General features: G+C 51.6%; 1 protein-coding gene across 10 annotated transcripts in view; it reads left to right on the top strand.

Annotated features, from left to right (window-relative positions):
• Nucleotides 1–21,217, top strand: part of DLG5 (discs large MAGUK scaffold protein 5) — a 119,806-nt gene extending 98,589 nt beyond the window's left edge. For 5 of the 10 annotated variants that reach the window (XM_072756340.1, XM_072756344.1, XM_072756343.1 and 2 more), the window contains 13 exons: nt 2,198–2,275; nt 2,903–3,065; nt 3,201–3,334; nt 3,976–4,122; nt 5,337–5,520; nt 6,353–6,501; nt 7,393–7,563; nt 8,397–8,593; nt 15,404–15,547; nt 15,778–15,905; nt 17,168–17,277; nt 17,934–18,043; nt 19,438–21,217. In XM_072756340.1, the coding sequence (XP_072612441.1) occupies nt 2,198–2,275; nt 2,903–3,065; nt 3,201–3,334; nt 3,976–4,122; nt 5,337–5,520; nt 6,353–6,501; nt 7,393–7,563; nt 8,397–8,593; nt 15,404–15,547; nt 15,778–15,905; nt 17,168–17,277; nt 17,934–18,043; nt 19,438–19,541 (1,819 nt within the window). In that variant the 3' untranslated portion in view covers nt 19,542–21,217. Of the gene's footprint in view, nt 1–2,197; nt 2,276–2,902; nt 3,066–3,200; nt 3,335–3,975; nt 4,123–4,432; nt 4,512–5,336; nt 5,521–6,352; nt 6,502–7,392; nt 7,564–8,396; nt 8,594–15,403; nt 15,548–15,777; nt 15,906–17,167; nt 17,278–17,933; nt 18,044–19,437 lie in introns of those variants that run through there. The other 5 variants (XM_072756346.1, XM_072756347.1, XM_072756342.1 and 2 more) reach the window with 2 other exon arrangements.
• The last annotated feature ends 1,216 nt before the right edge of the window (nt 21,218–22,433 follow it).

Genomic DNA, 22,433 nt, shown 5'->3' with positions numbered 1-22,433 from the left:
AGTCGTTCATTTTGAAATGTTGGCCAGTCTGCGGAGATTTCAGGTTAGCTTGAGGCTGGAATCAGTCCAGACGTGCCTCCTCTCAGGGGTCCCTCACTCCCCCTACAAGCTCTGCACACCTCACCCACCTCTGTTGTTCTTCAGAGTAGAACTGACCAGATCGTATTTCTAGTTAAGAGGTCCTATCTCGATTGTAAGTCTTCAGGAGATCTGATTAAACAGGAGCTTGCTTTTATTTAATCACTTAAAAGGAACAGGGCCACTCTTGTCCACTCAAATCCAGAATGCCGAGGGCCCTCATCGCTGTGAGCCGTGAAAGGAACCCTGCAGGGTGGGCTCTGCGTTAAGAAAATGATTTGAACTGAAACATCTGAACTTGTAAGACAACCTAACAACTCCCCGGACAACCAGCGAATATTAACTGGAGCATAGAAGTTGCTCCTATACTATCTATAGGACAGTAGGGGATGCAGATGCAGTTCATGTGGCACATCTCACCCACGTGATGCGCCCCAAGTCCTGGGTCACTTCACCCCAGCTCAGGTCACTGAGGAGTGAGACCTTCCACCAACTCAGGCGGGTTCCTTAGAAGCAGAAAGGACCTTGACACCTGCCATCAGGTGTCCCCATAGTTAGCTTCCCGCAGCGTCCAGAGAATAGGGCCTGCTCTGGGAGAGGCGAGTGTCCATGCTCCTGCCCTCACGGTGCTTCTGGTCCGGTCAGAGGCGTAGTTATCATGTGTGACCCGACTGAAGGAAAGACAGCTGCTTTCCCCCTGATTCTAAAGTACATTATCATGTAGCTTCTCATTAGCAGAATCCAGAAAGATGAGGAAAGTAGAAAGAAGAAAAGTCACATGTCATCTCCTCAGTTGCCCTTCCCCTTTTGCTGAGTGTATATGTGTGTATGTTTAAAGGCTTGTTTTATAATTTGCATCTTTTTGTACGTGAACACTCATTTCACGGTGTTTGTAATATCACAAAGCGTGCTTTTATAAATCTCTTTGACTACACAGCCTTATTCTGAGAAAACTTTTGTGCATGTTATAAGAAATTTATTTTTTATTTTTTTTTTTAAGATTTTTATTCACTTATTCATGAGACACACACAGAGGGAGAAGCAGGCTCCCCTCGGGGAGCCCGATGTGGGACTCGATCCCAGGACCTCGGGATCACGACTAAGCCAAAGGCGGACGCTCAACCACTGAGCCACCCAGGTGCCGCTGTTAATAAGAGATTTAAATCGTTTAGGAGATCAGAAAGTAAGGATTGTCCCAAGTCCCCTCACCTGGAGGTGCCTTCATAGAAGGGTCCTTCATAGGAACCTCTCCGTGCGTGATTGGCCATGCATCTTTGTACAGATTTATAGAAGTGAGATTACGCCCACCTGTCTGCTCACACATCTCTCCCTGCTGGTAAATCCTGATCCGTATTGTTCATAACGGCTTTGTATGACGCTTACTGGGATTCAGCTACCTGCTGCTTTATTGAGATAGATGTAGGTTTTGGAGGTGGAACAGGAAAACAGGAAGGGGTTTTCAATGGGGACTGAGGAGCACCAGACTCAAAATGAGCTCTGCCTGCATCTGCCATGCTGTCCTTTAATGCCGGCTCGGGGTATGAGGACGGTGTTGGTTGCTGCTGGTTAAGGGTTCTTACGACTCCAAACTGCCTGGCACTGTGGTATGTGATGGGTCTGCAAGTTACAGGCCAGGGATAAGCGTCTGAGCCACAGGATCAGAGAGGGCCTTGCGGCATGAGTGAGTTTGGGAAGCGGAGAGAGGGTGGGAGAGGTGAAGGGACAAGTCAGAAGGATTTTCATCTAAGGCTGCCAGAGGACTGGGCCCTGGGTAATGGGTCCCAGGCTGAGGCTGAGTTTGAGAGATTGCTGTGCCTCTGGGTAGTGAGGGGTGGCAGGCAAGGAGGTAGCTCAGCAGCCTGCCGGTCCATCACCATGTGAACTTGTCCCTACCCTCGTGCTCGGGAGGGCAGCCCAAGGACGAGGTGCTCCAGCTGGCTCCTCCCTCCGCCTTTGAGTGTAATTTTGTCCCGAGAGGAAGAGCTTAGGGCAGCGTGCAGCACAGTCCTCACGGGGCGGCTCAGCATCACCTGGGTGCCTTTCTGTCTGTTAGGTTCTAGGCATCTGTCCTCCTTTTCTGAGCATCCCTCTTTTCTTTCTAACTTTTTGCACCTTCCAGGTGTCTCCACCACCACAGATCCCTCCTGAGACTGCCCGTGGCCACCAGGCCCAGGTTCTCCTCCCTGAGGAGTCTGAGGTTGGCCTGACATGAGGCCCCTGCCCGAGTGCCCTCGTGCCCCTGGCACGGTGGACAGCTTCCCCCCAGGCTAGCAAGTGCATGGTCCTCGCCTTGCTCCCAGCCTCCCTGCTCCCTTTTTAATGGCTTGGGTTTGCAGTGGCTTAATTTCCATGGTCATTGTACATCACTCTCTACTGGTAAATATAAAAACTGATACTGTATATCATTTCTTCTGGGTGACTATCATCCCAGGAACCACTTCTTTTCCTCCTGGGGCATCCTGAAACCCCACCAGGGTTTGTTGATAGCACATTTTGTTGTGGCAACTCCTCTCATATTATTAAACTTTGTGCTTTCTCCCTGCCTGTCAGTGTTTATAGTTTATAAGGACCATTCTTTGTGTCTTTGGGGCTGGGTGCTTCTGTGGTCATTGGGGGGTGTTGTGTTTGTATTGCATGAGGTTCTGGGAATGTTTATCACTGCCATACAGAGGTGGGGTCATCACATTCCCATCCAGCTGCGTCATTAGAGGAGCATCTGGCGGTCCCCGCCCCTTTCTGCGTAGCTGGTTGCATGTCTGACCTCCGATTTGCCCCTAACCTTTCAATTGTGTCCGAGTCCCCACACTGTTGGCTCTCTTCCAAGGCCCTATGTGGAGGAGCCACGCCATGTCAAGCTGCAGAAAGGCTCGGAGCCACTGGGCATCTCCATCGTGAGTGGAGAGAAAGGCGGGGTCTACGTCTCCAAGGTGACAGGGGGGAGCATCGCTCACCAAGCTGGCCTTGAGTACGGGGATCAGTTACTTGAGGTAGGCGAGAACTGCCCCTCCGCACTGCATCCTTCTCTCCCACCTCTCCCCTGCTCCTCCCTTCTTCGGGAATGCTGTGCTCCCCCCGTCCCCAGCTCCCATGACATCACTGAGTGTGCTCTGGATGTTTCCTAGTTCAACGGCATAAACCTGCGGAGCGCCACGGAGCAGCAGGCCCGGCTCATCATCGGGCAGCAGTGTGACACTATCACCATCCTGGCCCAGTACAACCCACACATGCACCAGCTCAGCAGCCACTCTCGGTCCAGGTGAGGGCCTGGGCCTCCCCAGGGGGGCCATCTGGGCCGGGGGAGGACAGATGGTGCAGCCAGGGTGCCAGCTGTGAGTTCTGGCCATTCAGCTGCCCTAAGAGGAGAGGTGGCCAGCCCTGCATTTTGGAAAAAACACATATAGGAGGGGGAAGATGCGAAGTAGGATACCTGAGGTGTGGGGTGTGGAAGCACGCACAGCAAGAAGCCCCCCGACAGGTGTGTGGAGCCAGGAACCGAGGCCCTGAGGGTGGGATTCTCACGCTGTCTGTATCTGCCCCTGAGCTGTGGGTTGCTAGGCGTGTGAGAGAAGGGCCCCCGCCATGCAGCGCTGCACAGCTCAGCGAAAGGACAAGATGTACAACAGAGGAAGAGGGACAGTGAGTGTGTGGGCCTCCAGGCCAACACCTGAATTCAGAGAGGATCCCCAAGTTGAGGACAGGTGAGGGGGAGAGGACAGGCTGATCCTGCAGGGTCAGCGACCTGAGTCCAAGCTCCCAAGACGTCTGCTCTTCTCGGGGCTCGGAGCCATGTGACCCAGTCCCTGTTCAGAGCCCAGCCCTGGTCACCACCCAAGGGGGTGGCCGTGGACAGCCGAGGACTGTGAGCCGCTCCTTATTCCTCCTGACCTCCATTCCCAGCTCCCACCTGGACCCTGCCAGCACTCACGCCGCTCTCCAGGGCAGCAGTGCCCCCACCCCGGAGCATCCCTCTGTCATTGACCCGCTGATGGAGCAGGATGAGGGCCCTGGCACCCCCCAGGCCAAGCAGAGCACCCCCAGTTCCAGGTCAGCAAATCCGTGCCGTGAGCCTCCCATCTGTGCGCCCTGGCCCAGGGGGGTGGGAGGGTGGGCGGCCATGGCTGTGGCCCGAACTCATCCTGTTGCCATCACCTGGGCTACAGGCCATATAGCAGGTGTCAGGATTTGGGGTGGGAAGCATGCCATTCCTTTTTTCCTCTCACCCTCCTGCCCTTTCTCACTTTCTTGTTTTCTCTCTCTCTCTCTCTCTTTTTTTTCTTATTGACTTGTTCTTAGCTCTGCCTCTCTCCTTTTCTCCTCTTTTTCTCAGTTACTCGTTTTCTCACTCTGTCTTTAGACAGAATTCCACAGTCACCACCCAGCCAGGCCACCATCAGCAGTCGCCCCCAGGGAGCTCCAGGTTTAGAGGGTGACAGGCAAGTGTCCAGGCGTGTGCAGCACATGCTGGGAGGGCCAGTACAGGCCACGACGGAGCAGTCAGCGAGAGTGTGGCAGGGAGCAGTGACAGTTAAGTCAACGCATTCAGGGTGAGCAGGGGTCAGCTGTGCATATGGTGGGTGTGGAGAGAGGTCAGGAGGAGGCAGGCACGCAGCAGCCATCCCTCATCCTGGACAGAGCTGTTTCCTTGGCCAGGGAATGTAGCCAGCCCTGTGCTTTTTGCCCTGGATCCGTCACATTGGGACTTGTCCGCCGGAGTCACAGCTGGCCTGTCCCCTGAGGTCCCCTCATCAGTCCCCGTCACCGTCCTATTTCCTCTTCCTGGCGTGCTTGCTGGTGTCTCCCTCACTGCTTTGTGAGTTCCTTGACGGCACGCGGCCCCCTCTTCATGCTTCAGCACTGTCCCTGGGCCAGAGAAGCTGCTCTGCAAACCTTGCCAAGTGGTCTGTGGTGCCCTGGACTGTGAGGCCAGCTCTAACTTTTCTTAGGCAGAGCAGGGTTAGGAGAACAAGTGCAGTCCAGCTGGGAAGAGAGGCCGCCTATGGCATTCGACTGACAGCTGGGCCAGAAAGCAGGGGCATTTATTTCTGTTCGATCCCCCGCTGGCTCTCTCAACTGGGGCTATGTTTTCACCTCGACAAACCTCAGCATCCAGCCCGTACACTAAGTCGCTAGAACCAGAGCCCAGATGGGACACCAGGAGACCTCAGAGGAAAACTGTCAGGGCATTAGGCACCCTGTAGTCTTTGACACCCAGCTCGCCGCCGTGTGTGATTGAGGGACTTTATTTTCGTTCCCTGAAGGATGGTGGGAGATGCCAATAAGAAGACTTCAGAGCCACGCGTGGTCTTCATCAAAAAGTCCCAGCTGGAGCTTGGAGTCCATTTATGTGGAGGGAACCTGCACGGGGTGTTTGTGGCTGAGGTGGAGGACGACAGTCCTGCCAAGGGCCCTGACGGCCTTGTGGTGGGGGACCTCATCCTCGAGGTGAGTTCTGAGCAGCCGGTGGCACAGGAGGCAGAGAGCACGGCCTCCTGCCTGGTGCCCCTGTTGGTGTTGAATGCTGCCAGGATCCTCGGGGCGGATCACAGGGCCCTGGTGACAGGAGGGAATTGGGAGGGAGAATGCTCTGCCATGTCAGCAGCAGGGCCGTGCTCTGATGGAGGGGCCCCCTTTTCCCTGGGTCTCCTGTTGAGGGGCAAGGGGACTTCACAGGAATTCAAAGACACAAGTAGCTTTTTTTTTTTTTAATTATTATTTTTTATTTAAATTCCATTTGCTAACATGTCCTATAACACCCGGTGCTCATCCTGTCACATACCCTCCTTGGTGCCCGGCACCCAGTCACCCCATCCCCCCACCACCTCCCCTTCCACAACTCTTTGTTTCCCAGAGTCAGAAGCCTCTCCTGGTTTGTCTCCCTCTCTGATGTCTCCCCACCCAGTTTCCCCCCCTTTCCTTATGGTCCCTTTCACTCTTTCTTATATTCCCCATAGGAGTGAAACCATAAGATGATTGTTCTCCGACTGACTTATTTCACTCAGTGTAATACCTTCCAGTTCCATCCACGAAAGACAGAAATAGCTTAAACAAGATGAAGTGCTGTGTTTTCATAGCCCTAACTTGCTGGGAGATTAGCACAGGGTTTCTCGTGGGAGAAGCTGTTGGGGGGAGGACTCAGCCTTACCTGCAGAGGTGAGGCAGGCAGATTCCCAGTTAAGGGGATCTTAAATCTGCCCTCTCCCCCTACTGCCCTGTCAGGGTGCCCAAGCCGTCTCTGGCTTCTGCCCTCTGACCTCAGTCCCCTGTCCTCTGGCAGTATGGCAGTCTGGATGTGCGCAACAGGACGGTGGAGGAGGTCTACGTGGAGATGCTGAAGCCCAAGGACAGTGTCCGTCTCAAGGTGCAGTACCGCCCTGAGGAGTTCACCAAGGTCAAGGGTCTGCCTGGCGACAGCTTCTACATCAGGTACCAGGGGCTAGGAGTTCCAGGGATTCGGGGCCAGGGGAGGGGCTTCCTCAGGAGACTGGTCCTGGTGAGTGTCTCTGCAACAGAGAGAGTGAGACCATGGTCCTTGTTGCATGGGCCCCAAGCCACATGCTCACAGCAAGATGCATGCGACTTAGGAAAACTTCACTTGAGGACTTGTAGGACCACATAGGGCTCCCAATTTAGGGTTTGGGGCTTGGGAAATTTTGAGGCTGCAGAGCCCCATTTTCCTGTGCACTGTGCTCCTCTCCTGGTCTGCCCCGATCCATGGCTGCAGATCGTCTGCAGGGTGTGTGAGTGTCAAGGCATGCACGTGCCCAAAGTGCAGTAGGACTTGTGTGCAGGCCAGCCCAGCCACCAGGTGTTTTCTAGAGGGGCTCTAGCTTCCTTCGTGTTTCCTAAGTTCTGAGGCCACAGAAAGGAAAAAGCACTAATCAGTTGTGTACTGTGAGATACGGTCTCTGTCTCTAGGCCACCCTCCTTGGTAGGAGATGAGATTTCCATCCTGAGGAATTTCCCTTCTGTAGGAACCATTGACCTTGACTCGGGAGATAAAGGCCCGTTTGGAAGGCGGGATATGGTTCTGGTCCTTGGCAAGAAGTTCTTTATCCGATGGGTGTGAGGCAGCCCTCATTGCCAGGGAGCCTCAGTCTCAGGGGAAGCAAGACAACTTTGTTCTGTTACTGAAGCTGAGGCTCCCTTCTTTGGGAACTGCCCCCAGGATGGGAGAGGTGGGTCCTGATTGTGGTCCAGGGAAAGCGCAGAGCAGGAGAGCTGTCCCAGGAGACTGGCTGCCAAAGTGTGTGGCTGGTTGGTCCTCCACAGCCCAGAGCCCCCTCCTGATCCGGTTCCCTCTGTCACTTGCTCCAGGGCCCTGTACGACCGGCTGGCGGAGGTGGAGCATGAGCTGAGCTTTAAGAAAGATGACATCCTCTACATTGATGACACCTTGCCTCAGGGTACCTTTGGGTCCTGGATGGCCTGGCAGCTAGATGAGAACGCCCAGAAGATGCAGCGTGGGCAGATCCCCAGCAAATACGTGTAAGTGGCCATGTCTGGGCTTGGAGGGGGCGGTGCCAGCCCTGGGGCTGTCCCACAGGATCGGGGCTCACGCTGCCGTGCACGCTGGCTTCTGGTCTGCACGCTTCGCCCCAACTGCTTGTCCAGGAAGCTGCTCCTAGCACAGTTCAGTGCCGCCCATATGTCAGTGCTACACGGGAGCATGGTGGCAACTTAGGAAATGCAACTTTTTAATTTTTAACAGATTTATTGAGATACACTCATATACCATGCAGTTCACCCGAAGTGTCCAATTCGGTGGCTTTCAGTGTACCCCGAACTGTGTGCCACCATCCCCGTGTCATTTCAGAGTACTCTCCTCAGCTCAGAAGTGGCCCTGCCCCTGTTAGCTCTCCCATCGGCCTTTCCGTCTCTCCTGCCCCCTCCCACCGGACACAGCCCCGACTCTTCCTCTGTCCCTGTAGATGTCCCTGTTCTGGGCTTTCATGTGAATGTGGCCTTCTGAGCCTGCTGTCTGGCATTTGGCATAGCATTTTCAGGGTTATTCCATGTCGGTGTGCATCCATGTTTTTCGTTCCTTTTTGTGGCAGGAAGCCCCGCTTGTCATGACACCAGGTGAAGGCTGTCTTAGCACTTCCATTTGACACTCACCTGAGTACAAATTTGTCCGCTCTGCAAGCATCCCCCATGGCAGTGGTACCAAGGGGTCCTCAGTGGTGTGGGTGGGTGGAGTAACCAAGAGACCTGCCGAGGAGCATTGGAGGAGTCTGGGGTCCTGGCGGAGCAGGGCGGGGTGTGTGGGAGATGCTCAATCACTAGGCCCTTCTCAGGACCACCCTTCCCTGTGACCGCAGGATGGACCAAGAATTCTCCAGGAGACTCAGCATGTCTGAGGTCAAAGATGACAACAACGCCGCAAAGACACTGTCAGCGGCTGCACGCAGATCCTTCTTTCGAAGGAAGCATAAGCACAAACGCAGCGGGTCCAAAGATGGGAAAGACCTCCTTGCCCTGGACACCTTTTCCAACGACACCATTCCACTCTTTGAAGGCAAGTGGCTGAGCTCACTTTTCCAGTGGCTCTCAGAATTAGGTTTGCCATTGACACTGGTAAGCAAGATAGAGGTCCACCCTGCTTTTGCATAGGAGTCCTTGTCTTGGTCGGGGTGGTCGTGTCCTTAGGGGCTGCCGTCTGCAGGGCACGGCTTCCATAGTCAGCACGTGACATTGCAGCTCCAACTATCAGATCATATTCAGTCAGCAGGAAAGGAGGATGGGGCAAAGTGTGCAGTTGAGTGTGCCTCTTTAAACCACTTACTTGGGAGTCCCACCCTGCAACATCTTCTCACATCTCACTGGCCACTGGCATCTGCAGGGTTTCAGCTGGCGCAGTGCTGCCCTCAGTACCCTAGGTTCTATAGGAGGGAAGAAAGGAAGGATGGGTACTGGATGGGCAGAAGCAGTCTCTGCACAATGCGTTGCTTCTCGTTTCTTCTGGGGTTATTATGGGCTGTCTGGGGGTGACCAAGAGCCACCAGTCTCTGCAGATCTTTGGCCTTTTTGTGGCTTCACTCCTGTGTCCATGAATGATTCTTACAAGATGTCCCCGGGCTAGGCACTGCATCAGGGCCGGAGTGGTATATTAGGGAGTATTAGACGTGCCCTGGCAGATTGCCCTTGTGGAGCGGGTACTTTTGTCCTGTAAAGCAGGAGGCTCTTGTGACTGCTGCTCATGGGGTTGCTGGTGTGTGTCCAGCATTCTAGAATGTTGCCCTCCCAGGCAGGCAGGCGACAAAGGGTGGGCAACAAGCAGCTGATGATAGGACAGCTAGTTTCTTCCTTCCCTGCTCCCATTTTTATTGTTTAAATTAAGGCCCTGGCGCTGGGAGTTGAGTGTACCCCACCCTTGTTCGGGGCCCATTGTCACTCTGTCAGGACACAGAAGGCAAACCCCAGCCAGTAGGTCCACATCTGTTTCTATATGGCCTGGAGCTAAGAATGGAGTTTACATGTTTAAACGTAATGTAAGAATGTCTTCAGGTGCAGACACCTTTTGGCAATAACAATTGCTTGTTTTTGTTGTTTTTTTCCTTTCTGCAAAAAAAATGCCATTGGGATTTTCAGAGGGATTGCGTTGAATCTATAGATTGATTTGAGTAGTGTGGACATTTTAATAATATCGAGTCTCCCAGTTCACGAGCACAGGATGTCTTTCCATGTATTTGTACCTTTTTTTATTTTATTTTATTTTTTGCAGTATTATGTAGTTTGCAGTTTACAGATCTTTTACCTCCTTGGTTAGGTGTATTCCTAAGTATTTTATCCTCTGTGATGCTATAGTAAGTGGGTTTGTTTTCTTCACTTCTTTTTTGGAGTGGACATTGTTAGTGTGTGGGAATGAAACTGATTTTTGCATGTTTTGATTTTGTATCCTGAAACTTTGCCGAACTCATTAGTTCTAAAAGGGTGTGTGTGTGTGTGTTCTCTTGGGTTTTTACATCAAGATCATGTCATCTGTAAGCATAATTGTACTACTTGTTTTCCACAGGGGATGCCTTCTTTCTTTTTCTTGTCTAATTGCCCTGGCTGGGATTTCCAGTACAGTGTGAGATAGTAGCAGAAAGTGTGGGCATCCTTGCCTTTGTTTCTGATGTTAGATGGACAGCTTCCTGTCTTTTGCCATTGAATATGACATTAGTTACGGGTTTTTCATATATGGCTAGTGTTATTATGTTCAAGTAGTTTCCTTCTGTTCCTATTTTGTGGAGTATTTTGATCATGAAGGGGTATTTAATTTCATCAGATGCTTTTTCTGTGTCAGCTGAGATGATCATGTGGTCCTTCATTTTGTTAATATGGTGCATGATGCTGATTGATCATTGTACGTTAAGAACCATCCTTTCGGGGATCCCTGGGTGGCTCAGGGGTTTAGCACCTGCCTTCGGCTCAGGGGCGTGATCCTGGAATCCCGGGATCCAGTCTCACATCGGGCTCCCTGCTTGGGACCTGCTTCTCCCTCTGCCTGTGTCTCTGCTTCTCTCTATCTCTCTCTGTGTCTCTCATGAATAAATAAATAAACAATCTTAAAAAAAAAAAAAAAAGAACCATCCTTTCATTCTAGGTATAAATCCCACTTGATCGTGGCATATGATCCTTTTCATGTGTTGCTGAATTCAGTTTGCAAATATTTTATTGAGGATTTTTGCTTCTACGTTCGTCAGGGATATTGGTCTATAGTTTGCTTATTGTGTCTTAGGATGAATTTGGAAGTGTCCCCTCCTCTTCAATTTTTGGAAGAGTTTGAAGAGGACTCGTATTAATTTTTTAAGTGTTTGGTAGACTTCTCTGGTGAAGAAGCCATCTTGTCCTGGGCTTTTTCTTGCGGGGAAGTTTTCTATAACTTGCTGTCTCCTTGCTTGGTATAGCTCCCTTCAGTTTGTTTTTTTGTTTGTTTGTTTTAATTTCTTCATGATGTAGTCGTGATAACAGTCTATGTTTCTAGGAATTTATCATTCCTTCCAGGTTGTCTGATTTACTTACATGTTAATTGTTTGTAGTTTGCTATAAGCTGTGAGGTCCTTATTATGTCCCTTTCTTCTTATTTCAGTGATTTAAGGCTTCTCTCCATTTTTCTTCATTATTCTACCTAAAAGTTTGTAAATGTTGTGGATCTTTTAAAAAAACCAACTCTTGGTTTCGTTGATATATTTTCTTTCTAATTGTTTTTCTATTCTCTATCTCTGCTCTTTATTCTTTCCTTCTGCTAATTTTGCGTTTAGTTTGTTCTTTTTTCCCCACCAGATTCCTCCAAGTGTGAAGTTAGGTTGTTGATTTCCTTTTTCTCAACATCAGCATTTTTACCACTACAAACATCCCTCATAGTACTGCCTTTGCTGCATCCTCTAAGTGTCCGTATGCTGTGGTTCTATTTTCATTTGTCTCCAAAAGTGTCCTGAATTGTCCTCTGTTTTTTTTTTTTTTTTTTCTTGGACTGCTTGGTGGTTTGAGCATGAGTTGTGTAATTTCCATGCAGTGTCTATTTCCCTGTTTTCCTTTTGTTGTTGATTTCTAGTTTCTTTCCTTTGTAGTCAGAAAAGATACTTTGCATAGTTTCAGTCTTCTTAAGTTTGTTTTGTAGCTGAACAAGTGGTCTGTCCTGCGAGTACCCCCCAGCACTTGAAAAGAGTGTGTACTCTGCTGTTGCCAAGTGGGCTGTTGTGTGCAGGTCCGTGAGGTCCATCTGGTCTACACGCTGCTTTTCCCTTCTTTTCTCTGTGGTGGTTTTGAAGTGCCTGGGCATACTGTGTTGCTGTCTGTTTCTCCCTTCAGTTCTGTCACGTATTTGGGAGCTCTAGCTTAAGGTGCATGTGTCTTGATAATTGTTGACTCTTTCTGGAGAATTGACCCTTTTATCATTATGGAATGTCCTTCTTTGTCTCTTGTGACAGTTTCTGCCTAAAAATCTATTTGGTCTGCTGGAACTGTGGCCATTCTGTTCTCATTAGATTCCTAATTGCATGAAATATCTTTATTCTTTCACTTTGATTAGCCCGTGTGTGTCCTTAGATCTAAAGTGAGTTTCCCTTAGCATGTAGCCGGATCTTGTTTATTCATATGTTTAACCAATCCTTTCACATTTAAAGTAATTACTGATGTGGGAGGACTTGAGTTGTTTTCTGTAGGTCCTGTAACTTTTTTTGTCCATCTTTTCCTAACCTTGCTGCCATCTGTTGTGCTATGCTGGGTTTTTGTTCTGTGGTTTTGGGGTTTTTTTGGTAGCAACAAGTTTTGATTCCCTTCTCATGTCCTGTTGTGTAAATTTCATACATATTTTCTTTTTGGTTACTATCGCAATTATGTAAAACATCTTAAACTTATAACAATCCATTTTATTATTTTTTTAAGTAGGCTCCATTCCCCACATTGGTCTCCATGCTGGAGACTCTGAGCTCCTGAGATCTCATGACCCTGAGATCAAGACCTGAGCGGAGATCAAGAGTTGGATGCTTAACCAACTGAGCCACCCAGGCACCCTGTAACAGTCTGTTTTAAACTGTTAACAACTTAATTTGTCTCATATAAAAATACCATGTTACACCTCGGTGTCTCCCTCCCCTTTATGTTGTTGAGGACACCTATTACCTTTTATTTTATATAAATGTATATATTAGCACAGATCTATAATTACTTTTGTGCTGTTGCTTTTAAATATCTGCACCAAATTTAAAAGTGACTTAAGTACCTATATTATGTTACTGCCAGATTCTCTATTTAAATGTACAGTTATCCTTCCCAGGGAGTTTTATATTTTTGCTGGTTGGATTTAATGACTTGTGAGATGCTCTGTAGCTCTCTAATTCTGTAATTATGAGGACTTCCAATGAAGCAGATTGTTGAGGGAGGAACAGGAATCTTCTAAATTGGTATCCCGCTGTGTGGAATGTTAATAGTCGTTAGAGGAGAATACGATTCTTGCTCCAGTAAGTCAAAGGCATAGTGACTTACTGTCCACGCAGAGGGAAATGGATGAAGAGAAGCAATGTATCCATGTGTGCGAGGTTCAGAAAGAATACAGGAGAGCCGTATGAATCAACAGGGATGCATTCCAGAAACATAATGTGGAGTGAGAGGAGGGACACATGTTTACATTATTAGGTCGTTTTTGTTGAACACATGCACAAAGCATATTTTGTAGTCTTTTTGGAGTATATAAAAAATCAACATGTGAGAATAGCAAATATCTGAAAGGATATACTTCCAGGTCCTAATAGTGGTGATGAGGAGGCTGGTGGGGACCAGGAGGGCTTGGAGAAGAGGCGTCAGAGAAGCTGTTTGGCTTTCCCTGTAACATTCGATTTTTAAGAGAGAGGATGTGTTCAATTTCTCCTGGAGGAAGTCCTTGGCCCTGAGACTCCTCAGAGGCTTTAGTCAGAAATACACAGGAGTTTCTGGATGGTAGAGGTGACCACCAAACCCTTCCCTGCAGACCAGAACAGATCAGCTGGCCACCAGGTTGAGAAACGCTGCATAGAAGGTTGTGTAGGTGTATGTGGGTCGTCATCAGTCCTAAAAAAGTAAATTCGTGTGTAGGTGTGGGTGAGAGAGGAGGGAGACCAGACCGTTCACTTCCCTCTCAGTTCTGTCCAGGAGCTTGGTCCGCATGGAGCCCAGCCGGCACCTGGCACCACACTGCCCAGGCGCAGCCCTGCCTCTGGCTGTTGTGCCCAAGATCGCGAATCCGAGAAACCACCGAGGAGCCGACACCGATGCAAACACACGAGGGTTTATTTACAAGCTCGAGCTTGGGTCCAAGTATACCCGACACAGCGGAGCAGGGACTTGGACCCCGAGACTAAGAGGTGTAGCAGCTTTATAGGGGCCAGTGGCCCAAGGGATACACAGAAAGTTGCACAGTCATGTCGGTCCACATGCAGGTGGCCAGCTGAATTACATCTTACCCTATAGTATCCATTTGAGCTGGCCTATTACTTTGGTCAGAATCGGCGCGCAGTTTGGTGCCCAAACTGCGGGGTTACATTGTTATGAGCCATTTCCAATTAGGGTGTGCCCAGTGGCTTGACTAGGGTGGGGCAGCGCCTTAAGCAATAAGCAGGTCATGAGGGGGTCACACAGGAGGTGGCAGGTGCAGCACAAAATGGAGTTAGTCCTGCTCTGCTTGTCCAGGGGTAGGGGATTTTTGTTAAATTTCCTGGGTCCCACACTGGCCTCTCCTTCCGTCCCCAGTCAGGCCGCACAGCTTGTGTGCAGCCTTCCAGGCTGGGCCTTTCCTTGCCCTTTCCCCTTGGCCACTTCAGCCCCGCCGTCCTGCCGTGCTTGGCCAGGGGCGCAGCTCCATTGCACCCCTCCTGGGCCTGCTGCCAGTCTCTTCATCTTCGGGCCGCACAGTATTTGTTTAACCCCTGCTGCTCCCTGGGATTTCTTGTTCTGTTGCCTGGAGTTGTGAGCAGCTCTTGGCGTGGTCATTGGGCTTTTTCACGAGATGCTGTCTTGTGACACCGGTTAGACTTGTTTTGTATTCTTTCCAAAGTGTTTCTGAGGTGCCAGCGTGGTGCTTGATACTGATTTTAAGCCGTCTCTTTCTGCAAGGACTTTTTTAATTCACTTGGGGAAGGGGAGGTGTCCTACACAGATCACCTGGGACACCTTGGTTTGACACCTGGAACTGAGACCAGATGAGAGTAGCCAAAGTGTAATTTCTCTACTATGTAAAAGTCCCAGCTGGTCTGTGGTTCCAGGAAGGCAGCTCCATTCTGGGGATCCTCCAGGGACCCAAGTCCCTTCAGTCTTTTAGCTCTGTCATTTTTCTAAAGGTTATCCTCATTAGCAGGGTCAGAGGTGGCTGAGCACCCCAGGTCTTGTCCTTTTCAGCCCCTGGGAAGGGGGTGAGGAAGTGGGAGCTTCACCTCTGCTCACTGCTCAGGCAGGTCTGGGTCATGTGAGCGTACCTACCTGCCGGGGAGGTTGCAATTCTAGGAAGCAGAGCATGGGTAGTCGTGGCGAGGGAGCAGGCCCAGGACAAGTGAGGAAGACTTTGGGCAGAAGGAAGGGCTAAAATGACGGTTCTAGACTGGCTGTATTGGGTGTTTGCAGAGCAGGGACACTTGTGCTGGACTCCAGGAGTGACCATGCCCTGGTCTGCCTAGGACGTGGGGACTCAGCCCTAAACTTGGGCAGGCCCCAGGTGAACTGTGCTAAGCTGCTCACCCTACCTGGCTCTGAATATGTGGACTGAGGGGTGGACCTGCCTGGGGTGAGCACATGAGGGCAGCAGTGGACCCCCGGCCTCTCTCCTTCCCTCTGCTCCAGGTGAGTGCCTGTGACACTGCTCCTCTCTCCTCAGATTCAGTGAGCCTCGCCTATCAGCGGGTCCAGAAAGTAGACTGCACCTCCCTGAGGCCCGTCCTGATTCTGGGGCCTTTACTGGACGTGGTGAAGGAAATGCTGGTGAATGAGGCACCCAGCAAGTTCTGCAGATGCCCCCTCGGTAAGGGGCACCCTCTGTGCCTGTTGGACTATGTCCTCCCGTCTCCCAGGGTTGGGTTCCATGGTGTCTCAGAGCCCTCCTCACCCAGGTCATATTAGCAGGTGCCTTCTGTTTCTTTCTCTGGAAGGAAGGACAGCAGGACAGCTCTTCTGCAGTGCTCTTCCCTAGAATCTGCCATGACGGCTCACCATGCCAGAGGGCATCCTCATTCCTGTGTCTGTGCTTTGCAGAGGTGATGAAGGCCTCCCAGCAGGCCATCGAGCGGGGCGTCAAAGACTGCCTGTTTGTCGACTACAAGCGGAGGAGTGGCCATTTCGACGTGACCACAGTGGCTTCCATAAAGGAGATCACAGAAAAGGTACCTGTTGCTTAGACCAAGGATTAGGGTTTGAGCCTTTGGAATTGGACCTCCAGTGCCTCTGGACCTCTGCCCTGTGCGTCTGTCTCCTGGGCCTTCTGTGAGCTTGCCTGTGACCTTAGTCCAAGTTAGCCTTTATCGGGGTTTGCCCCCTTTGCTTCTGTGTGGTTCCACTGTCATAAACGGTCTGCCAGTCCCTGTGCATGCGTCACCCCTTTCCCTCTGAGGACTTGGGATCTGATGAGAGCTTTGAACTCTAGGAAAGCCCCCACATGGTGGGGGGGTTCTACAACAGGGTCCTGCATCTGCTCAGCGTGTATGCGGAACTTTACATGGGCCTTATTCTAGGGACAAGGCACCCACCTTTCCACTTTTCAGGGCTCCTGCCTCTGAAAGAGTTAAGAGCATTTCCATGTGTCTTTAGGCTCTGGAACGTACTGGGGTCCATTTGCCAGGAAGCATGAGAAAAAGTGGAGAAATCTGTAGTGTGTATTAGAAAAGCTGCTGAGGGTGTACTCCTCGGGCTCGTCCTTCTCAGGTGCTCATTTCACCTCGAAAGGCTCTGGTTTGCTCCTCCCTGGATGAGGGAGGTGGCTTCTGACAGCTGTGAGTGTGGATCGCCCAGAGGAAGCAGATGCACTCCACCTAGGTGTGCCCCAGGAAGTTAGAAAGCCAGCCCATGGCCAGGCTCCCACAGTGGAGCTTTCGGGGATCAGGGACAGCCGCGCACAGGGTGCCCATGGTCTGTCTATGGCTCACACTCCCGCTGGAGGCTGTGGGGACCCTGGGGCATTTCAGTCACAGCCACGCACGGCACAGTCCCCTTCCCTGGGCAGGCCCTGCCGTCTGCACATCTTCATTGGCTCAGTCTGACAGAAGTGAGGCTTCTGAGGCTGGGCTGGGTGGGGCTTGGAGATGTTCCCTGGGTCTGCAGAGGCAGGAAAGGCTGGCTGGGGATGGGCCGTCCAGACCCCGCTCTGCCCTGGCTCTGGCCTTGGCCACCATCAGACTCGACAGCTTGCATGGAGAGGTTCTCTGGAGTAAAGCTCTCCGTGGCTTCCTCCTACATGGTCTTCACAGTAGACTGGTCCTGCTGCCTCACTCATGGGGAGGGCCTCACGGGCTCGTTTATATGGTGGGGTGGAGCAGCGTGGGAGACAGGTTGGCCCCGTCAGTGGCAGAGACCAGCGGGAGGTGTCCTCAGAAGGGCTCTAGTGTTTCTAGGGCCCGGGCCCTGACTCCTCATTCATCATCCCCTGTAGAACCGGCACTGTCTCCTGGACATCGCCCCCCATGCCATCGAGCGGCTGCACCACATGCACATCTACCCCATTGTCATTTTCATCCACTACAAGAGTGCCAAACACATCAAGTAGGTGACTGGCTCCTGGCGGGGGGGGGGGGTTGTGGGGGGCTTGGTGGGATGGGGCTGCTGGCTCAGACACCGGGGCAGTGGGGTGGGCGTGGAAGGATGAGATGGGCAGTAGGTGGAGGAACCCTCCCCATCGCACGCTCATTCAGGTGGTGCTAACCAGGCACGGTCCTGCTCCCCACCACCCTTTGCCCTGTGTGATGCCGCACGTTCCTAAGTAGTGCAGCTTTGTCCATGTCACTCCCTGTGCATCTTGTCCCCCTTTCTCCTTCTCCTGCCTCTCAGCGGGGGCTCACAAGGACGCAGCAACTAGGTGACCAGCTGGGTCCAGGTCTGCGAGAAGCTGGCTTGGGATGTGATGATCCTTTACTGTCACGGAGCTCCAGTTTCTGTACTGGTTGGGCCGACAGCTTGTCAAGGCCCCCTCCGCTTTGCCTCTGTGCTTCCAAGCTTCTGGTACCTGTACCTGGGGGCCAGCTGAGGTGCCTGCCTTCCCCTCCTGCCCAGAGCTCCCCATGGGGCCTGCAGGCCGTTGCTGTGCTTTATGACAGCAGTGCCTGGGGCCCTGTTGATGGAGGTCCTGTTACTCTGGACAAAGGAAGGAGGAGGGCCTGGGGAGGTGAGACGCTCAGCCTGCTTCTCTGGATGTCTGACAGGGAGCAGAGAGACCCCATCTACCTGAAGGACAAGGTGACTCAGAGGCATTCCAAAGAGCAGTTTGAGACAGCTCAGAAGATCGAACAGGAGTACAGTAGGTACTTCACAGGTAGGTGCGCCTCTGGCCTGGAGGAAGTAGAGGCAGCGGGGAGGGACGCAGGCTAATGGGAGACGTCGGTACTAGCTCACACTTCCCAGATGCCGGCCAGTGCTGCCGCCGCCACTTGCATCACAGCTGTTCTGCTGGCAGGTGCAGGGCAACCTCAGGAGTGTTATGGGTTGACAAGTAAATTTCCCTGCTTTCGGTCTCATGTCATGATCTGGCCCTGTCCCCCAGATTTCTCCCCATCTGTCTCCCGGCACCAGGGCTGTGCGGGAGAGCTCTCAGGGCCCTCTGGTATAGCCATAGGGTTTGGTGAAGAAAAAGCTCCACTCCTAACAGCTTAGGTCTTTGAAAGACAGCCAACCAAAAGAAGCATGGCTCCAATCTGTTGGCTGCCATTGTACTTTGTGGCTTTCAACCTCTGATAAATCAGTTATTTGTAGGGGGGTTAACAACACTGGGGTCAGAGAGGCAGGGACAGTGATTTTAATTCACTGGTAGAGACTGTTAGCATCTAGTTTCCTGCATCTCAGGCAAAAACAGTTGGTCTCAAAAACCAAGCTTGGAGCTTCTCTGTATGTGTGAGTTTTAATCTCTAATCCATCGTAAGCCAGTATCAGTCAAATATATTAATAATTACTAGAGAAATGAAAAATTAAAAACTTACAAAATATAAGCGTTTGACTTTTTTTTTATTAGTTTCAACAGACATAAAATTACTCTTGTCACATTTCCACAGCAGTTTCTAAGCGCCCCCTATTTCTGTCCATACCTTGTGGCAGGCGGCCCGGGCGTGTTCAGTCTCCCGGCCCTGTTCCGTGGGGCACACAGGGAGCCTGGGCTAGTATCTCCAGGACCCATGGTGTTGAAGGCCTGCAGAGCAGGGCTGGGCCATAGCTGGGACATGTCGTCATCTTGCCTGGGAATCTTCACTGGGCTTGGGAAGCACTGGCTCCTTAAACTCCTTCTTGTTTTCTGGAGAAGCCGGCTACCATTGGACCATCACCGCATAACCCCAGACTGCTTTCCAGGGTGCCAGACGCCCCCTTGGAAGACTGGGAAGACCCAGCGCGGGGCGTGCAGTTAATGCGAGTGATCAGATCCTGATTGTCCCTGTTACAGGGGCTCCAAAACCTGACAAAATTTAACCCCAGCCTTCATGTGAGCCCACGTTGTCAGTATCCTACTGAACAGCTGAGCAGAGGGACAGATAAAAAGCCAAAGTTATTTGCACTCGACTCTTACTTTTCTTCCCCGATTTCTTACTGATGGAAGAGAGCGAGGAAGGCAGGCCAAGTAGCTCCAACCAGGCAGGAAACCTGAACAGGTGTATTTTATTTGCCTGCAACCTGGGGTCTGACTCTGAGCTCAGTGATGTGTGTTTGGGGGCTCTTTTGCAGGGGTCATCCAGGGAGGAGCCCTGTCGAGCATTTGCACTCAAATCTTGGCAATGGTCAATCAAGAACAAAATAAGGTCCTGTGGATTCCAGCCTGCCCGCTGTAGAAGGGTGCCATTGCCATGCCGGGAGTGGCTGCGGCTTGTCTGCCGGCGTAAACGTCTGGCCCGGCTCCTTCTTAGCGATCGAAAGTCCACGTCTATCTGTATATAAACACGGAGGGCAAGGATCCACGCACATGGACTCCAGAAGCACCCCCTCTGTAGCTCGAGGGCCACAGGTGAACGGGATCCGGGCTCAGGCCAGAAGACTGTTCCTCTCACACATGTGCTTTAAGACAAAGCAAAAAAAAAACCACAAAAGACTTTTGATAGAGGGGTTCAACACCACCCTTTCTTTAGCCAGCTCACCAGAGATGCTGCAAAGAGAACCTTTCAGATCACAAGTTTACAAGCCTTTTCTAAGTATTGGTTGTTTATGTTTACTTGAACGGCTCCATGTTGCCGGTGCCCAGCCCTGCCCTCCCCTGTCAACGTCCCGTGTTGCTTTGGTGTTGGGTTTCGTTCCTGCTTTCAGCAAAACGACTCTGGAACCTCGCTGGGGGCCACTCTGCTCTGGGAGGTTCTTGTCAGTGGGACCAGGGCTTCAAGACACTTCCCGCTCCCCGGTGGCACCTCTCCTGGAAGGACACCGTGATGGCAGGGGCTCAGACGTGCTGTGGTAGCAGGACCAGTGCCTTTGTGGGGCGGAGGCACCAGCGGCCGTGTCCTCTCCTCCTGCGCCAGGAAGGCCACTTGGGCGTCTTGCAAGCTTGCAGGCTTTGTCTCCTGCCCTCCATGTCCGCTCATTTCTTCTCTTGTCTGCGATTGTTACGTCCGCCTGCTACCTGGGCCGTCCGGGCTCCCTGAGGTCACCGCCATGCCGTAGTCCCGGGCAGGGTGTTAACCAAGGGCTGGCACGTGCCACTGGGTCCTCCTTAGCTTCTGTAAATAGTGACCGCTTTTTCAGTGCAATTTTTGCAGGGTAATTCTTAAACTCCATAGACGGGGGCAGGCACACCAGCTCTCTCTGATGGGAAGACGCTCATGTATCAGACTGGGAACTGCGAGCTCTTAGGGGAAGTGTCATGATGAGTGTCCCCGCTCTCAGAAGCTGGGGATCTACTTAGTCTCGGTGACAGCACTCCTGGCATAAACAGTACCCCACAAGGACGTCTTTGGGGTTTTGTTTTTGGGATTTTTTTTTTTTTTTTGCACTTCTGATGCTGGATATCTCTGGCTGAAGATTTGATGTGGTTCCTCCTTAAACTGTGCGTCCTGTTAATAAATAGGTACTGTACTGGGCTCCGTGTGTCACTGGGGTAGGACCTATATTTTAATACTGTTCCTAACATTTCATTTTACTAGCAAGAAATCTTTGATTTCATTTTATTCTTTGTAATTCTAGACACTAGATTGTAGCGTAGCTGACTTTTTTTTTTTTTTTAAAGGGATCTATTTTCTTGCACAGGTGTTCACAGAGATGTGTGTCAGTCCTCAGCTCTGCCCTTCATTTCACAGGTACACGCCTTCCTCTAGCTCAGACCACCAACAGAGGTGGGCTGGCTGGGGGCCTGCTCGGCGCCCTCGGGGCTGCGTCTCTGAGCCGCGGCCAGGGCAGGACTGTGATGGTACAGTGTGCACAGGTACTGTTCTGACAGACTGGGATTTTCTGTACTAAAACCTTACTTTGTATCAAAAGTTAAACAGACTTTAGTACAACAAATAAAGGTCAATTTCTGTAACTTGTCATGAAGATACCTGTTTTAAAATTGGCTTCCCGTGTGTTCCCTGCCCCTCCCCCCCCCAGCTCTCTCTCATTCCTAAGTGGGAGCCTGCTTTCCTGCCCTGCAGCGTGTAGCTGGATCGGCTGCCGTGAGAGGTTCCTCCCAGCGCTTGTGATACTCAGGAGCCCCTTCTACCTGCTACATCAACGCCTCTGACTCCTCCCTTCCCTCCCATGTGTCCGTCTGTCCCTCCATCCACCCAGCAAAGTGTGGACGGTGGTTGCAGCCAGGCAGCTGATCTGTGTTGAGATTCGGATCCTCCCCCCCCAGGTGCTTATATTCACGGCTGTGAAGAGCAAAAGGGATTTGAAGGACGCTAAGATCCCCTGATGTTCGCAATCAGAGTCCTACCTGCAAGGGGGTGAGGACCAGGTTGGGCCCGCAGCGGGAAGAAGGCCTTGCCTGGCATGGGGGCTGCATTGTGATCCCACCCAGTGTCGTGGGACCATGAAGGCTCTCTGGAATTCCAGGGTGGCAGGAAGCCCAGACTGGCCTCATTAAATGCCCCGAGTTGGGGTCAGGGAAGAGTCCTTCTCCTCCTCTGTTCTCTTTGCCTGGGGTAGGTGGGGGCACAGTGCTAGAGAAAAGCCTCATGCTGCAGCAGTGACCTGGCCAATAGGGGCAGACTTGGGGTTCATGCCTCCTCAGTCCTTTCCTGCTGGGTGGAGGTTCCCTTGTGCACCTGCAGTCTTGGCCTCACCTGTAGCCACAGGACTCACAGGACCATGGGGGCTGGTACAGCTGGCTGAGGCCCAGGGCACAACCCTCTTGCCCACGTGCACCCAGCCATTCAGCTGCCCACACTTCCTCGCCAGCCCAGAGCCAGTGCTGACCCGAGAGGGGCAAATGGGGCGGCAGCTACTTGTCTTAGGCATGGGTTCTTTTCACAAGCCCAGTTATGCCAAAACCTTAAAGTTTTGCACATGCAGCTTTATGAGTAACCTTTTCTTCTTTTAGACTTTCACATGTTTTCTATAGGAAACTTGGTTTTCTTTCATAATTAAAAGGAAGGGGAAAAAAATGTCTCTTTTAAAAATGGAGGCCAGCTAAATTGCTAGAATCACAAACTGTTTCTGAAGCTGCCAAGTAGCATTGAGGGAATTCCTGCTTGTTTCCAAGCCATGCTGAAACTGGGACAGGGGAGAGGTGCACAGGAAGATCGGTCTCTGCCCTG

Source organism: Vulpes vulpes, chromosome 4 (assembly GCF_048418805.1).
Source record: "Vulpes vulpes isolate BD-2025 chromosome 4, VulVul3, whole genome shotgun sequence".
In the NCBI taxonomy this organism is placed as follows: domain Eukaryota; kingdom Metazoa; phylum Chordata; class Mammalia; order Carnivora; family Canidae; genus Vulpes; species Vulpes vulpes.
This window is presented reverse-complemented; position numbering and strand designations above follow the sequence as displayed.